The sequence below is a fragment of the Rhipicephalus microplus genome, chromosome 6, assembly GCF_043290135.1.
Source record: "Rhipicephalus microplus isolate Deutch F79 chromosome 6, USDA_Rmic, whole genome shotgun sequence".
In the NCBI taxonomy this organism is placed as follows: Eukaryota; Metazoa; Arthropoda; class Arachnida; order Ixodida; family Ixodidae; genus Rhipicephalus; species Rhipicephalus microplus.
Window position 1 is genome coordinate 166712806 of NC_134705.1, and position 18720 is coordinate 166731525.

The 18720-nt window shown below is 48.3% G+C and overlaps 1 protein-coding gene across 1 annotated transcript in view; it reads right to left on the bottom strand.

Moving 5' to 3' along the window:
- LOC119167189 (inactive tyrosine-protein kinase 7) overlaps positions 1-18595 on the bottom strand; it is a 189322-nt gene extending 170727 nt beyond the window's left edge. The window contains exon 1 of the mRNA XM_037418626.2: positions 18375-18595. Within this exon, the coding sequence (XP_037274523.2) occupies positions 18375-18432 (58 nt within the window). The 5' untranslated portion in view covers positions 18433-18595. The remainder of the gene's footprint in view (positions 1-18374) is intronic.
- Between the last annotated feature and the right edge of the window lie 125 nt (positions 18596-18720).

Sequence of the window (18720 nt, forward strand, 5' to 3'; positions counted from 1 at the left end):
ACATGCCCACCAACAGAAGCATCGGAAAAAAGTGATGATAGGCCCCTTGAAAGGGAAGACGCCATACAGCTTCGTACATTAAAAAATGGGGTCTATCCAAACTTATTGCGAGTGTACAAAATTTTTCCAACTATGTGTAATACCCGTGACACACTGGCAAAAGTAAGTACTTTGAAGTCCATGGTGTCGCGACTCGCCACGGATACCATATATTACGTGGGATTACATTAAAAGACCAAAAAAAAAACCCCAATCGCTGACATATACAAAAAACAGTTTGCAGCAATGGGAGGCACCCCGAGGTAGCTCGTACCCGGTTGTGCAAGTAGCGCTTCTGGATCCCGTCCAGCTGACTGCTCAAGCCACGGCTGCGTTGGACTTGGGGCCCTCCCTATCTGGCTGCTAAACCTTTCCCTTTACCTAAAAAAAGATATTTATCTTCAAGGAGAAGCTCAATCATCCGAAAATGTTTTTTTACACTAGCTACAGGTCTCGCACATGGAAAAGGTTTCACAGCTTAAGGGTGCGGTATAGCACTATCGAAGCTTCATGCCTCCTACTGCGAAGACGACGAGTTTTCGATTCGCACATTTATTTAACTTGACACACTTCAGAAAATATGAAGCCAAAGAAACGAATACTAAACCGAGATATTAACAAAATGAAGAGAGTAATCTCCGCGAGGAACCCCACCCGGAGTCCCAGCCTTGGTCGACTTGTGCTCCTTGGTGCTGGACTTCCGAAGCCCGCCGCTTAGCACTCTGGGCACGCTTTGGACCCGCTGAGATGCATCGCTGGCCTCGGACATCCAAGGCAGTCACTACCGACGTCAACTGGACACGGCCGACGGCACAAGGGAGCTTAGAGGTCGCGAGGCAAAGAAGCTCCGCTGTTCAACGAAATGCGAACAAGACTCCGGAAGTTGCTCATCATCGTCGTCTCGTCTTCATCGCAGCAAAGAAGAGAACCACCAGTGTCCCTCTCTCGCTTCCAGCGTTCGGACTTCAACAGCGACGACGACGACTCTCCCGTCTCATGCACCAGGTCCCGGCCGAGGCGATTTACGTGCCGATCGACACCCGTGTCACGCCAACGCTACGACAACATCGACGCAGGACAACGTCAATGCCGGGACAGCAAGCTGGACTCCTGCGTAACGTGGCCTGTGCGATCGGTGACCTTCGGTGACACACCAGGAGTCTCGGAGCCTCGCTGCATGTAGGGCCAGTAATGACAGCCGCGACGAGACGATCCGACGACGCAGAGCGAGCAGCACCGCTTGCCTCGACAGTTACGAATAGCTCTGGTGGTCGCGAGTATGGTCCGTGAAAAGGCAAGCGTCGTCCAATAGGCCAGCCTGCTCCGAAGGGTAGCATGAAGTGCCCTCGCAGAGCTCTGCAACGTTCTTCTTCGGCGTCTTCAGTTAAAAAAGCGTTGGAACTCTGACGTGGCGCTTCAAGTGCATGGTTCATGCTCCAGAAGTCACCAGCGACACCGCAGCAGTTCACGGAGTTGTACCAAGGAACGCTGTCATGGTCGTGACTCGAACCACCACGATTAGTGTTGAACGGTTGGCTGATTGGTTGGTTCCTCAACGTCTTGGAGGTGAGAGGGCATATGTCGAACGGCCGTTCTGTGCCCGAGCACCGCTTCTCTTCGTTGGTTTCGAAGAAGCGCTGTACCGAAGCAGGAAAAGTCATGGCGCAGGTGTCTTCCAACTGCTTGCCCAGAAACTTGTCTTCCTGAACCTTCATCACCGGATACTGCAGATGCACCCAGACGGTCTCTGTTTCGGTGCTAGTCGACTCGAATGGCGGCCAGAACGACGTGGGCTTGCCTTCGGCTTTGTGAAGCCACGTTCTGCTCGTGCTGCGTGCCCTCACGTGTAGTAGTGTTACGAGCGTCACCGTCTTCTTTGTTTTCTACATATTATGGGTGGGCCAAGCAGGATGCTAGAGATTGGTAGTATTGAACATTCCTTTAGGAGATGTCGTTGAGCGTTCGCAACAGTTCTGCTCGCGCAGCCTGCGATTGTAAATTGCTGGCAGTCTGTCTATCGTGCTGCTATACACAGAAAGCCGTGAGTGGGTAAGCTGCAATGCTACATATACTCCGTTTTCTATATCGGGTGCAACGCTGTGGAAGCTATGCAAGAGGTTCGGTCAGCAATATGTGTGACCACGGACGTCTCGTTTTTGGCTCTCATCGTTGTGAACGCTTGTGCGAGACGAGCGCTAACGCACAGCGTCAGGAAGGGGCTTCAAATAAAACGTCAAGAAATGAGAACACAGATAGGCTAAGTACGGTACGAAAAACTTTATGTGCCAGAAAAGTGCCGCTCCTTAAGGCCGGAAAAACTTACAGACATCCGTGTAGGCATCGTGCAGTCGAGTTTTCCCGTGCGACTGCAGCGCCGAGCAGAACGCAATGCCTAGCGGAGACAAAAACGCAATAGCTTGGGCTCAGCCAAAATGAAAAGCGATGCCCGCGCCTCTCTGCCCGCGTGAGTGGCCGGATTGCAGCAGGGATACACGGGGACGCGTCCTCACGTCTGTTTTCTGCGTGCCCCTAACGGCCAACGTCAGCGAATTCAGGATGGGCCACTGCCAGCAACGCAGCTCCGTTTGGTTAGCAGACATTGCTTATAACGAGGCATCTTTATCTCCGACGCACGAAGCACCTTGATTTATTACTTCGCTCCAAGAGGAGAAGAAATCATGTCTGAAAAAAAAAAACTGGCCCGGTATCTGCATGTTTCACTGGCTTTTGCGGGCGTTGCCAGGGTTAGCGAAGCCGATCGCGTTCGCGAATGGCGACATCAACACCAACGAAGCGCGAGCCAGGGAAGCCGAACGCAAGCGTAAGCAGTGGTAGACCAGCGTCACCGACGAGGTGTCGCTGGTCCGGGTCAACGCCCTGCGCACCGCTGCTGCTTCGTATTCTATCGGGGTTCCCTTCGCGGAGATGGTCCATAGTTTTTAGGGGCGAAGCTCCTTAAGGAGTGGGTCTGTCCATCCTTCGTCGTTGTCGTACATAGCCACAGGGATGCGAGATGGCGGTAGTTGGAGTGTTCACGCACGGACGAACGCATGGACGGACGGACAGATGGATGGACGGACGCGCGGAGCGGCTATGTGCCACAGGGGATGCGAGATGACGGTACTTGAAGTGTTCACTAGATGGACGCACGGACGGACGGACAGACTAGAAGACGGACGGATAAACGGACGCACGGACGTATGGACGGAGGGACGCACGGCAGACGGATGGACACATGAATGGACGCACAGATCGTCGCGCGGACGGACGGAAGCAAGAACGAACGGACGGACGGACGGAAGCACCGACGGCATGACAGACGCTTTTCCCCACTCGACATCCTTCACTCCGTGGATATGTTGTGATTTTCAAAGACGATAGTATTTCTTGGGGACCTTAGACGCAAAAATTTTCGTCTGTCTGTCTGTCTGTCTGTCTGTCTGTATGTACATTTGTCTGTTTGTCCACTCTTAATGGTACTCTAAACGGCACCAAAGTAACCAAACGACCGAGGCCATCCACAGCACCCACCAATACTACTCAAGATCCAGCGTTCATACTTGTGCAATTGTCAATTAAAAGGCAATTATTGCGCATACCTCAGGCCCCACAACCAACAGCACGTTAATATATAGTACGTCTGTGTATTTTTTTACTAAAAAAGGCATACACAGGTAATTTTAAGGGTCGTAGCATTTATAACGCAGCGCTGGCAATGCAACGCTTGCACGAAACGGCAAGTGTTTCCAACGCTTTGCTAAAGAAGAGACGGTGGTGGCACCTACCTGACGCCCTGCGTTCTACACATTATCACCTCAGAGACGGGCGCGCACGGCGCGCGCCCCGTTTTCCAGGATAACTGCCAGATAGCACTCTTGTCTCACGTGTGACGTGACTTGATGCGCTCGTTCGCCTTCGCTGCACGCTCCAGGCACTCTAACGCAGCGCCTCCAGGATACCATTCACCGATTTTCTTGCGCAGAACATCAAATAAACGTTTGGTTCACTCTCTCCAGACGCAAGACTATAATCTTTCGACGACATTAGCGGTGTAACACGCAGATACGGGGCCATTTTTTTTTAATCGATAGTGCGCACAAGTATGAAGGCAGAAAATAGGGCATTATTTGTGGGCGCTAGGTGTGGCCCAATTTTTGGAATTAGGTGAAAACAGAATAAAAGGCAAAGAGACAAGCCGTTTCGGGTGAGAAACAGACAAGTCGACAAACAGACCAATATTTTGCGTCGAAGTATCCGAAGAAAGACCGTATCGTCTTTTAAAAAAGATCACCAAGCTGTCAACGACCCACTAATTATAGATCCCACCTGCGTAACAGGGTTTCCGCAGAGTACATGCTTGCGAAGTGCTGGAAAACTATATCGCCCTCCCCCAAACTCCGGACACACTATTTTGGCTGAAACAACAACCACAAAGAGAATAGGAAGCAAGATAAAAGCTAAACCAAAGATCCTGGCGTGTGCAGAAGACTCCGAAGCAGACAAAAAAATAATAAAACAGTCATAACAAGTGAGCCACGCAGGGGCAGGCGAGGCTTGCGCAGAAGGCAGTGCCAGTAAAGCTGGCAAAGTGAACAAACTATAAGAAAACGAGCTCAGAAAGAAAATCTGTGGCGACTAATTCAAGCACGCTAACCATCCTGTCAGACGCCGGCGCGGATAATATAGGCGTATGAGTGTATACACAATACGGAGAGTGAAAGCAAAAGAAACCATCAGTGGGGAAAAAGAGAGAGAGAGGTTGTAATAGGAACACAGTGCTTCCAAGAGTCAATGCCCATTCTAAATAAAAAGATACAGAGATGGTCCCAAGGTTGAGGTGAGAAAATGACGCGCAATGCACAGTGAACACTCTTACACCTCGCGCGAACACATTTGTAGGGCGAAGATTTATCTAAGAAGCGTAATGTACAATACGCGACTGCAGGATCGAAGCGAGGAAACCGGTTTCACAAAAGGCGCTGACGACCGACAACCATGCCATTATTCGCACCGTTGCCCCCCTCCAGCACCACGCCCCCGTTTCTCCATTTGTTTTCTTTTATTTCGTTTAATCATTCATAAGGGGCCGTCAAACGTTGGTTCCTTCGTTGCACCGATGCTGTGCATCACAGTACTTGAAAAGAACGCTGACGAACCGGTTCACTGTAGCATAGCTAAAGTCTCGAGATTTTTCCCCTGTTGGAAAATCTAGGGACTTTCGGTATGGCATCCCAACAGAGGAGTGCGTGACACTGTTTTGGCCGATGAGGAACAACGGGAATCTAAACGGAACGCTTCTTACCCAATTTACGCTGGTTTTCATGTATTTATTTTGCTATGCCATTTTTGGGTATTTGTCTCATACACCAGCAGCTCCACATCCTTCATACCCCAGCTTATGTTGTGGTTATAAGAGGGAAAAGAAGTGAAAAGTGAGCCCCGTAACTGTCTGCATCAGCGTGCGGCAGCTCAACAGTAGCTCACAAGGGATGGTTGTGAGGAGAGATTAAAAGGATATGATTAAAGGTAGAGAGAGGGGGAGAGAGAGATGCGCTATCACAGCGAGCGACGACATAAGAGAGGTATAGAGAGATAGGAAAGATGAAAACACGGTCACAGGAGTCCGAGGACGGGGCACCACTTGCGAGAGCTCTTCTCGGCGACAGGAGGTGGCGTAGGACCAACCTAGTCGGCCAGAGCTGCGCTGTCGTCGGAGATCGCGAGGGCACAACCGGTCGGCACGGAATCCAGCGAGCGACTTTCTACACGAGACGGACGCACACAAGGGTGTGCTTCACCACGTTTCTAAACAGGAAACCACTACAACAAAAAAGATTGGTACCCGTACGGTATGCAGTGGAGCGCGCTATTGTGAAAAGATGTGTTATCGTACAGACTCGGGGGTAAGCGCCACATGCTCTGCTGAGCCGCGGGTCAGCGGATCAACTCCCGCCCCGCCGTGTTGGTCTAGTGGCTAAGGTACTCGGCAGCTGACCCGCAGGTCGCGGGATTGAATCCCGGCTGCGGCGGCTGCATTTCCGATGGAGGCGTAAATGTTGTAGGCCCGTGTGTTCAGATTTGGGAGCACGAACCCCAGGTGGTCGAAATTTCCGAAGCCCTCCACTAAGGCGTCTCTCATAGTCATATCGTGGTTTTGGGACGTTAAACCCTACAAATCAATCAACCGGATCAACTCCCAGCCGCGGCGGCCCCCTTTCAGATGACCGCAAAATTGCTAGAGGCGCGTGTAGTACCTCACATTTAGGAGCGCGTTAAAACAGCCCCCCCCCCCCCCCCCCGCCAGGTAGTTAAAATATCCTGAGCCCTCCAACTATGGCGTCTCAATAGTAAAGGGCTGCGTTATATCATTCGAAAAGCAAATGTTTTATTATTTTCTACCACTACGGCGTTCAGCTCACCAGCAGGCGCACCGATCATATTAACTTCCGAGGCTACTCAACAAACGGCGGGCTGTTTTTCTTGAGTTGCGTCTGAATATACGAGCTTTGAACACCGGCTGGAACACCGTGCTCGAAATACCCATCCCTTGAAATTCTCGTGTCTCTGCTTTCATTGTTCCTTCTGTTTTTTTTCTTCCCCCTCCTCCTCTGTTTTCCTTCATTGATATGTGGGGTTTAACGTCCCAAAACCACCATATGATTATAAGAGACGCCGTAGTGAAGGGCTCCGGAAATTTCGACCACCTGGGGTTCTTTAACGTGCACCCAAATCTGAGCACACTCCTCTGTTTTCCTCTCGGCTGAATTATACTTGCACGCTCAATAGTGAAATTGCATTTATTTTCTATTGGGCTGCCTAGTTGGGGACGCTGCCCTTACACGGGTGCATACGGTATAGAAGCGAACGAAAGAACCCCAGAAGACGGTAGCTGGTAGCCGACAATGTCTATATGGGGCCACAGAAAAGAGATTTGGCAATGCTGTTCATGCATAGATAAAAAATCGAAAAAAAATCGTAAAATGGGGGTGAAGGTGAGGAATCTGTAACAATCGCGACAAAAACCGACCGGCACGATGGTCTTTTGTGCAAATGGTCGGGTGGGTTTTTGTGTCATCGTGTCTTTTTTTTGGTTGTGGTTGTTAAACGGACTTCGATGGATACGCGGTGTTTGTTCTGTGTTAACAGAATCGTCTCTGCGTGGAAGCGGTGAAAAGCGGATGTTTCGAAAGCGGTACCCATTTTTTTTTTTGCTTCTTTCTTTTGGTCGGCGAGGGGCCTTGGAAGCAAGTGCCCACTTTGCGTAGCGGCGAGAAATCGGAATACATATGCCGTTGAATACTTCCGCGCAGTCGCGTTTGCAAGGTGAGTGATAGAACTATCAGAAGCGAACAAATAGAACACACGCACAACCATGAAAGCCGGGAACCGCAATGCCAAATGAAGTTCTTATCAAACCGACACACCAATTGAAGGCTAGAAATGACGTACACGACGAGAAACGGAACACACTCGACATGACAGTGCGACTGAGTCGCCCACTGCGTCTTGCTGACGCTCGTTGGGTACGTCCCAGTTACGTACCGCATTTTCTTCGTCGCAGGGATGTGATCCTTTACCCCACTTTCCAATCGCTGCTGCATCAGTCTTGCTTTGTAGGGCAACTTGGAAACATCCACCTTTGTATTCAGCGCAAACTGTGTGTACCGCCTTGCAGCTTGTGTACCCCCTTCTAAATACGGGAGTACACAAGCCCATATATGGTTTGTGTATAACCCCTTTCAGATAGGTCCAACAGTATACTCGACTGCACAGATCTCAAGGAACCAAAGCACAAAAAGCATACACCTAGCAATTTGTACTACGCTTTTAACTGAACGAATTATATGCGAATAGAGATAAAAAGCCAAATGCGCGACAGTCGTGCAAGGTGCACGAAATTCGGTTACGCCGAGATCACGCTCCTACACACAAGCGACTACACTCGGCGACAACTTATTATGAAAGAGGGCCGAATTCTACGCAGGCGCGCCCGTCTCACTCATGTTGCTCCGCTAGTAGCACGACAGCTTGACGACGATTTCGGTTTTGCTCGTTCGCATCGTTTCATGAAACTATATTCAAGGAAAGGTTAATGGGGAGAAATATCCAGATGGTTCAGTGTATATTTTGATGCCATTTGCCAGTATATCATTTTTCCTCGGAGAACTTAAAAGCGCGTTTGTGGCCGCGCGCTGACTTACTACGACATGGAAGCCGTGTTTATACTGGAAAACGGTCGTGGTGAAAAGGTGTTGCCGTCTATAAGAAACGAAAAGAAAATGAAGGCACTTCGTGCAAAGTGAACAGTAATTCTATTTTACCAAGGACTTGCTGCTAGTGTTCCGAGGCCCATCATAAATAGAGCAGTATTTAATTCAGTAACGCAAAATGAAACAGTTATGAGTAAAGTTCATTACCACTTTAGCGCTTTGGTTCCGTAGCTTCCACTGTGCTGTCAAGAAATGTTCTCGCCGGATTTAACTGCGAAAGTACTCCTACTGAATTCAATCCCGACCGGCATCCAAAATGCTCATATTGCAGAAATGTGCATACAAACAGCCGGCAGTAACACTACGAAGGGAATCGAACATAATAATATTATCTGTTCGTGCTTTACGTCCCTAAAGCGCGATACGACTATATCCAAAACGACGAGTATCGTAGATCTTCGGGCCACTACCATTTTGTACCCATAAAAATGCAGTTGCCGTGGCCGGAGTTCGATCCCGCGACCTCTGTGTCAGCAGTCAAAAGAGCGAAGGCAAGTTGTCGAGATAATACCTTATATTTCTTTCTCTTTCTCTCTCTCAGAACCCCCCCTCAAAAAAAAAAAAAAAGAGTGAGCCGTGAAGACCAGCGAAATGCAATAACTCGAAAGCACTGAGGGAAACAAGTATTTCCTTACACATATGTATATTACGGTCTGAATATGCACGCTACTACGTCCACCTACTACAAGGTGCGGCCCGCGGGGGAACCCGCAGGCATGCCAAGCAGCCGCCGCTCCCTTCGATCTCCCCCTCTCACAGAGATAAACATCTCGTACGGAGAGCGCATGTTCTCATATTGAGGCACTGTCCCGAGCACCCCTGCACGCCGACTTCTTCAGCACAGGCGCTTGAAGGGAGTGTACAAGATAACCACTATGCAGGATACTACTTTTACAAGACAGCACACTGCAAGTGGCCTCACGAGATGAGCGGCGTCGGTGGTTCCACCCGCATTGCCGGGTTCTACTCAGCGGCCTCCTCACTCTCTCCCGTTCCTGCCGCCTGTTCTTAACAGTTATGCAAGTGTACCAGACAGCACCTCCCCCTCCCCCTTCTCTCTCTCTCTCTCCTGCAAAGTCATCATCGTCTTCATGTTCCCGTGCAGAAAGTGAACAAGCCGGGTGCATGCAGGTGCAACGCCCGCAAATGCGACGCTGCACGGAGACACAAACAGTCATGGACAAATTAAACGCGAACGAGATGCCGAGAAGCGGAATGGGTTTCGCGAACGACAACTGGAGAGCACCATATCTGACCGCTAATTACGCGGCCGCAAGGAATGGTTAAGGGCTAGAATTAAGCGTGCGAACCGAAATCGTGCCGACGCTGGTGGGAAACGAAGGGAAGCGTTTTGGTCAACCCGAACTCGTTCGTATTTCAACTGCATAAAACTCATGAAAACGACAAAGAACTAAGCCGAGGAAGGCATATAGGGGACGTTATTTCTGGTTTCTTAATAGTCGTATGATGATTCTCATTCAAGGTGAGAGGCAGTAAAATGGGCGAATTATCGCCCATACCATCGGCAGAATCCGAACCCACAATCTTCGAATAGCGTAATTCGAACGTAGTATAGCGTGATTTTCCACCCACTTTGTTTTCAATTTCGGTGCGAGTCATTCAAATAGAGCTAAGAAGCATCAAATGATGTCCGCCATACACAGGCCTTAGCTTAATTGTCTGCCGGTTTCATAAGTTGTGTGCAACACAGAAAAAAAAACGAGCCCCTAGGACATTTCCCTTACTTCCTAACTGTACATAACTAAGTTAGCGAGGTGCTTCGCATATATCCCTCTCGTTTCGTGTTCCCGCGCTGATTCTCGATACAATTTGCCGCGCGAGAAATACGGAGAGCTTTCCTTACTTTCTGTTTGTTGAGCCACCGCAGTATATTTCTAGACACTGTAGTGGTGGTAGTGGTTAGTAGTAGTAGTAGTAGTAGTAGTAGTAGTAGTAGTAGTAGTAGTAGTAGTAGTAGAAGAGGAAGGAGGAGGAGGAGGAGGTTAGAGATGAAGAATTTCTGCAGCCCGGTAGAGAGCACGGCGCAGCGCCTTAACTGTTTGGAGCTATAGGACAACAAGCTGTCTTTATGGGCATCTTTCCATCCTCCTCTCCTCAGAAACCTAATAAAGCGGCTCTAGAAAATAATATGCTAGCGAAAAGCTATACTGCTCTATATAATCGTTTTAGTTTTAGTTGACACATTCCAGATAATTTTAATGCAGGACATTAGCGGAGAGGGGCCAGCCAATGGCTAAAGATCTCTTAACAGGATGAAACCGTACTCATCGGCGCCTCTTTAAGCACATTTGAGGTATACAAATGTGACCCCGTATAGGTGATGGAAATGAGTTCAAAAAACACTTTCTCTGCAGGCAGTAAGGCCATTCACGGATGAGCGGTAAAGAACGAAACAATCGATGCGACAAGCTCTCTGGCTTCAAGTTTTACTTTCTTGGCGTTTTACAGGACAGGCAGAGCGAGTGCAAAAAAAGTAAGGGGGGGGGGGGGGGGATAGCGTAAGCGCAGCACTGCGAGGTCCGTTACGGTAGAACGACCACGCCTGCGCCGTTTTCGTTGGACAGCCTCGCCCGACGGAGCGTGGCGGAAGGGAATCGCGATTCCCGAAAGATACCAGCATGGGCTTCGGATGCGATGTCTTTCCGGCTGGATGCAGACGAAGAAACAGCTTCTGGAGTCGCCGTATACACAGATGGACGTCGCGATGGGTATACAAGACGGAAGGGAAGGTTGTTGTTATGGTTACCGATGCCGCTGTTGGCGCTCTTTGTACACAGGACTCGGGCGAAAACTCGGTTCACACCCACGAAAGGGCATTGTCCAATATGGTGGATAAGCCGTGAAATTATTTTTTTTCCGGATTGTATGAGGAGAAGGAGGTTGATTGATATGTGGGGTTTAACGTCCCAAAACCACCATATGATTATCAGAGACGCCGTAGTGGAGGGCTCCGGAAATTTTGACCACCTGGTTTTTTTTAACGTGCACCCAAATCTGAGCACACGGGCCTACATTTCCGCCTCCATCGGAAATGCAGCCGCCGCAGCCGGGATGAGAAGAAGGAGGTTGTCCTAGGTTATTTGCGCATCTAGCCCAGCTAGATTTGCGGAGAAGTACTTTGGTTTGGGCTAGTTGGTTCATATTACTCAAATAGAAGGGGCGGCGCAAAACCACGCGGAAAAGAAACTACTTTTGGTTTGGGCTAGCTGGTTCATAGTACTCACTTAGAAGGGGGCAGCGCGAAAACGCGGGGAAAAGAAAGACAGTTGAGGCAAAGAGTGCTGAATTTGCTTCCGCTTGATGCATGCAGTAGGACACAATCCTGGATTTTTCGCCCGGATCCTGCCATTGCATGAGTCAACCTCATTGCGGAAACCACGTGCAAATCCAGGATTGTGTCCTACTGCATCAAGCGGAAGCGGGCTCAGCGCTCTTTGTCTCTACTGTCTTTCTTTTTCCCGTATTTTTGCGCTGCCCTTTTTAAGAGAGATTTGCGGATAATTTCTCCGCCCGGTTTCCTGCTTTGAGAGGTTGCAGTGGAAAGATGTCTTTTCTTTTTTTAGTATCACTAAAGTGAAACAATGACAGTATATTTCACGATCATAAAAATTCGTAATTAGCAGAGAAATCAAGGATTGAGTTTCAATTCAAAATTTCTCGCCCAGACCTCCACGCGAGACGTTGAAAATTTCGAAATAATTTTTTTTCGTAATTTCGCGACATGGGCTATCCGAGACTTGATGTGTTAGGTCTACGGCATCCACTGATGGCCATGTACTTCATTTTTCACCAATCCGAAACTAAGCATGATCCAGTAGACGCCTTCAGAATCTATGACGTCACGGTGTTTGGATCGGGGATTTCAGGGTGACGTCTCCATCCACATTTTCTTTTCTAACGTTTTCCCGCTACCCAAACCTCCCCTCTGGTAAGAGGACTGTGAAGCTGTACTTTACAATACGCGAAAAATCGTTTTTCTTTTCTTAGTTTCCCTTTAAGCGAACCACGAGCTGGCATTCCAAGAAGGCGCGCCGCACGACACGACAATGCACGTGCGGGCGGTGTATACGAGTTATGCCGCATACAATATATTGCAGAGCCCTCGCATCACCACACATGTAGTGACTAACGGAGGCGAAGTTGCTTTGCTTCGTGGCGTTTAACACGGAAGAGTGACGCAGGCCACATGCTACCCATAGAGTTTCCTGAAGTTTATTATTACTTACTTATTTAAATAAATAAATAAAATTACCTAGAGGGCACTATGGCGCTAAAATTGTTGAGCGACCATAGAAATGGCGGGTAGTACACGGATAACCTTCGTACTTGCGGGCGGCGAATCGCACTTATGGCTTCGTTTATTGCTGTGTTTCGGCTTTGTTTGACACCAACATGACACCAACAGGCAAAAATCGAGTGTTCCACACTCACGGCCATAGTTACGAGCGGCGATGACTGACACTCCCAAGTTTGCAATTGAATAAATACCCGGTAAAGTGCACTTCTCTGTTGTTGTTGTTTTTTTATGAATCGGACATTACGCAAAGAACGACATGTCAAGCAATAAAAAAAGTGGTGGGGGGGGGGGGGGGGGGGGCTTCTGCAGAGCGGCCGGAAACATGCGGACCGTAGGATGTTCTACGCTATTAGTGCTAGCGCGTTGAACAGTAAGGTGCTGGCCTACCACACCTTCCGCTCGTGGAGTATCAACACCTCCGCGCGGTCGTTTCCTTTCCAGGACGAGAGGGGCGGCGTCGGCGCAGGTGTTTGTAGCGAGTGCGCAGGTGAACTTATCAACCTGTCCCCCGGCTTTCTTGATGCTGAAAGAACTATAGCACCGAGACGCCCAGTCTCGCGGATCAGACGACCGAATGCTGGCGGAATTCAAGCAAATAATGCAACTCCTACCACCATCAACACCATCATGCCATTTGGAAATAAGTTTTGGAGAGCTAAGTTCTCGATTAAGCACCAACAACGGCAAACTTGAAGGAAGTCCTTATAAGGACCGACAAATTAGACATTCTAAATCGGCACGACTGTAATGTACATATATTAGAAGAGTTCAAGCTTGGAACAGTGGTACGGATCGATTGCAAAGAACAGCGCCAACAACAAAACAGGGCACAAATGGACTGTCGCGAACAACAAAACGGGCAAGTATACTGCAGACTGGACGAGTCGGTGCATAATAAAATGATATTGCTGTAGCGCAGCTTAGTTTGAGCGTGAAAAAAGATGCTATGCAGTCAAAAAGGGGAAAGATAGACGACAGTGTGAGCTCTGCGTGAACAAAACCGGGCACACTGGACTGTCGCAGTATACCAGTGCCCTATCCTGTCTGTGCCCCGTTTGTTCACGTTGTTTGCTGCTATACACTAAGAAAGTGACTCCCTTCGGCACAGCAGCGCGATGTTCCGTCTTTTAAGAAGGTCGTGTATTCATAGTCGAAATCATGATTACCCTGACTGCGTTGGATGCAGGGCAGATGCCTCTCCCGTGTTTCGCCAAGCAACCCGGTACTCTGCTTGCTGCGGCCCCATTGATTGATTGATTTGTGGGGTTGAACGTGCCAAAACCACCATATGATTACGAGAGACGCCGTAGTGTAGGGCTCCAGAGATTTCGACCACCTGGGTGTTCTTTAAAACGTGCACCTAAGTCTGAGCACACGGGCGTACAACATTTCCGCCTTCATCGGAAATGCAGCCGCCTCAGCCGGGACTCGATCCCGCGACCTGCGGGTGAGCAGCCGAGTACCTTAGCCACTAGACCACCGCGGCGGGGCGCTGCGGCCGCGTTCTGTCCGAGCAAACATCTTCACGCCGTCAGCCCACGCAACTTTCTGCCTCTATCCTACAAGACAAGGCGCGCATGCCGTGTCCTGGTATCTAGCTAACACGGATCATGGCTAAGGTTAACAAGAAACCAATCCTGGCGCCATATGCACATAAGGGAAACAGCAGAAATATGCGAGGAATGACATTTTCACTTCATATGAAGAGGAACAAGACAGATAATAATAATACTTGGGGTTATTTAACGTCTCATAACTACGATATGATTATTAGAGGCACTTCAGTGTAAGGGCTCCGCAAATGTCCGACAGTCTGGTGTTCCTTAATGTGCAATTACATCGCACAGTACACTAGCTTCTGTCATTTCGCCTCCATCTAAAGACGATCGCGCAGTGGCGGAGATCGATCCCACAACCTTCGGGCCAGCAGGCCCGAGCACCATAGCCACTGATCCACCGAGGCAAACAAGAGAGCGAGAGAGAAAAGTGAGAAGGGCAAGATACACAGGGACGTTCACAGCTGGTGCACACTGCAAACGAAATTTTCTAGATTGTGCTAGGGAAGAAGAGAGGGGTAAAAAAAATGAAAGAAAGAGAACGCGTGCGCTGAAGGGGGGGAGCGCTTATCTCTAGGGCTTATCTCTGCACGGCGCATGCGCACAAGAAAGGGCAGTAAGGCCGACATCGGGAGCGCATTACAAGGCGGCTGGCTCACAATCTTTACGGCTCGACGCACTGAGCCCCCGCGGTCGCTCATCTGCGAGGTGTGATTTGTGGCCCGCTCCTGCAGGAGGCGCCACTAATAAATTCCTCGTGTTGAATTCCTCCGTGTCGGGCGGTCAAGAGGAGTGTGGCAGCTTGGGCTGGTTGGTATGGCATGACGATGGTTATAGAAAAAAACGACGGCACAGAGACAAGAAGGACACGAACAGGAGTTGGAAGTCAGCGCTCGTGTCCTTCTTGTCTCTGTGTCGTCGTTTTGTTCTCGCGCTATAACTATCGTCAGGTCAAGAGGAGTGAAGGAACGCAAATGAAAAAAATAAATAAATAAATAAATATGATATGTAGGGTTTAACGTCCCAAAACCACCATATGATTATGAGATACGCCATAGTGGAGGGCTCTGGAACTTTCGACCACCTGGAGATTCGCTAACGTGCACCCCAATCTGAGCACACGGACCTACAGCATTTCGGCCTCCATCGGAAATGCAGCCACCACAGCCGGAATTCGATAAATAAATAAACAAATAAATGAGAAAGAAAAGAAAGAGAGTCACTGACAGAACGGCTGCCACCGAGGTGAACGCAGGCTCTCAGCGAAGCACTGAATTCAGACGAGTCCATTTTGATTCATGTTAATGATTCATATTGGAGTAATTTAATTCGTCCTTGATTAAAAAATTATTAAATTTTTTAATTCGCTATTTGCTTCATGGCGATTATCGTCTAACGAGGTAGAGGAACGAAATGGAAACGCGCACCAAAATCATCATAATAATCATCACATTTTCAAGGGCGGAGCGCCTCTTTCGTGTTCGGTCAATTAACCCAGCTAGCGCTGTGCTTACGGCACCATCGTTAGTACGCGCAGACTTCTTAATCTTATAAGGAGGAAAAGAAGTGTAAATTCAAGGGCTCTTTTTCTTCGCTATACACAATATTGATGAGAAGCAACAGACAGTGATGCCAAGGGAAGTATAGGGGATGTTACCAGAAGCATTTGTAATGTAACTGTGAAGGAAGTGGACGAAGAGATACCTTGCCATCGAAAAAAAACCGAAGGCTGCGACCACGATGGAGGCTTACTAATTTTCCTTTAACTTCCTTGGCTGTGACATTCGAATAACGCGTCCGATGCTCCAACACTGAGCTACGCCGGCGGTCATCCCTCCATTCACCTCATATGGTGTGTGTGTGCATATAAACACGGGAGCGTCAGGCATCCCTACCGCGGTAGCCATTAATAGCCGCAGTTGTGATAGAAGCACGTTTAATTTGAGTGTACACGTTAGAGAACCCCAGGTAGGAGAAGTTTCCAGACCCCTCCACCACGGCGGCGTCCCTGATAACAATATGGCGATTTATGGACGTAAAGCACCAACAATACTTATTGAGCAAGCCACGAACTACTGTTTGAACAGATGATGGATGAAAAAAAAAAAAAGAAATCTGAATCCTTTTGACTGGACGGGCTACTCACGCCACCTATACTGAGTGGATCACTCCTGCCTTGGTTTTAACCATAAACTAGGTAATTAACCTTCATATGGTCAGTTCTACACGCATGAAGTTTGTAGATTGGTTAGCCGACATCAGAGAAATAAAACAGCTCATGCCACCTGTCATCTCTGTTCAAATGAAACTCTTATTTCGGGAAGTAATTCCTTGAGCAATATATGGTAACAACCCGTTTGAGAAGCCTCGTGCGATTGGAGTACACGAGACGCAGTCTGCTCGTTCTAGGCACAAACAACCAGTAAATATGTTCTTCAGGGAAACAAATCGTTCAACTTATAAAATGTAACTTGGTGCGTTAGCTGGCATGTTTTCAGACAAACGATAAAAAGGGACCAGAACACGAGGTATACACATACGTGAAAATTTGCAGCTTGAAAATTAAGCTTACAAACTACATTCCTTAAATCGACAGTGTTAGTACTAAACTATACTATGTAAGAATGCCTAAGGTCTCTTTTTTTTTTTCGAACGTTTAAATGTTGTGATTTACATTAAACCGGGTACATTATATTTCCCATTGTCATGTTATTTAAACCTAGCATCACGATTTTGTATCTTTACCATAGCTACATAATCCTATTTTGCTTGCATTTTATTGTTCGTAGTGCGTTTTTTTATATTAATGCTTCCAGTATTTTTAGTTCATTTGTACGGAGCTATTTAAATTATTACGAATTTTTATTGATAACGAAATATTAAAAACATGCAGTATTATTGTTAATGCATACCTCTTTCCAGACGTATCAATAGCACCTCTCCTAAACCCTTGTTCACAATAATCGTGAACAAAACTGAACAGATAACTAGCCACACGGTCTAACGGTCCAAATGATGTAACCACGAAGGGTCGCACCCGGAAATTAATTTCAAAGGGTGTTTATGTGTAGAACGGCTAACTTTGGCGACTGGTGGTTGGGGTGAAGGCGTGTAAAAACATTAGTATCACCGGGAAAGTCAGTTCATTAAAATATTTTGGCCCCGGGGTGTCAGAACCCCCTCAATCCCCCCTTCAGTTACAGTCCTGCAACGTATTTTAATAATAAAACTTGACTTCATCCATATACATGAAAACACGTCAAACATTCACTCCATCAAAGCTGAAACTTTGCTCACCAGATAAGTACATATTAGAGCGTGCCGATTGTTTTATAAGTAATTTGATAAGATGCTGCAACTGTTTGTTGGCTATATTACATGTATTCACCCTTACGACAACGTTTAAGAAAGGTACCTAAATTACACGTACCCAGAATTATTAGACTGGCATCGCGTAGTTTTTAATGAACGCAATAGTTAAATGAAAATAAGAGATGCGTAGACTGCGAACAGGAGATTCATTTTTCGAAAGTAAATATCTAAAAACAAAAAAGAGCCCGTTCACGGGGGAAGCCTGTCGGCCCGTTTCAAGTTCACGGTCAGAGAAAGCGACAGAACTTGCAATCGATTGTGCTTTCTTTCCTTCGCGCTTCGTGCGAAGAAATAGGAAATCGCCTGTAGAAGTTCAAACCCTAGATGTGCTCAACTCAAAGTACCGGCGACAAGTGCCAAACTAAATCACGAAAAAAAAAAAGGGGGAGCCGGGAGGGGGGGGGGGGGGAAGAGAGAAAAAAGAGAAACCCATCAGCTGTCGCTACTTTAAAGTTTGCTCTCCGATTATTAAAGATTCCACGAACCACACGCACCACACAAGCAACATATCTGTAAGTACATCCTCGTCCCAAGTTGCATCAAATCGCATCAAACCCGAAAGCCGTGCTACAAACGAAGTGCCGGAATCCTTCACCGCCGAGGAAACGGACAAAAGAAGTCGAGAGCGACGTTTCGGCTTCGTCGTTCACCCAAACAAATCTCGTTTAAGTGTAACACACTCCGTAAAGTGTACGAACCAGACAACACCGGCAACAAACGCATCCGCATCGTGATGGGAGGAGGAGGGGAGGGGGCAAATGTGAAAAAGAAAAAAAAAAAAAAAAAACACTGTAGACAAGCAACACAGAGTGAACTCACCAGTGGGGCGGCACGCGCTGATCGGAGGCGCCGTCGTCAATCCACGTTTCAAATCCATGACGATGTTAAACACCGCCGGCGACGTTCAACGAGAAACACTTCCACGGCACGACGCGCCTCCTTGTTCAAATCTCGCACGGCGTCGACACCAGCATCATCGGGCCGCACACAGCACAGCGCCGTCACAACTCCCAACAACAAAGCGGCGAGCGCGACGCCAGGGCGCTTTCAACTCAACACTGCGAATCCGCGCGGCGTGCTTCACGGCGACGCGAGAGGCAACCGATGCGAACGACCGCTCGTTGTCAGAGGCGCTGGCGCCATAACGCGGTCCTATCGCGAACTA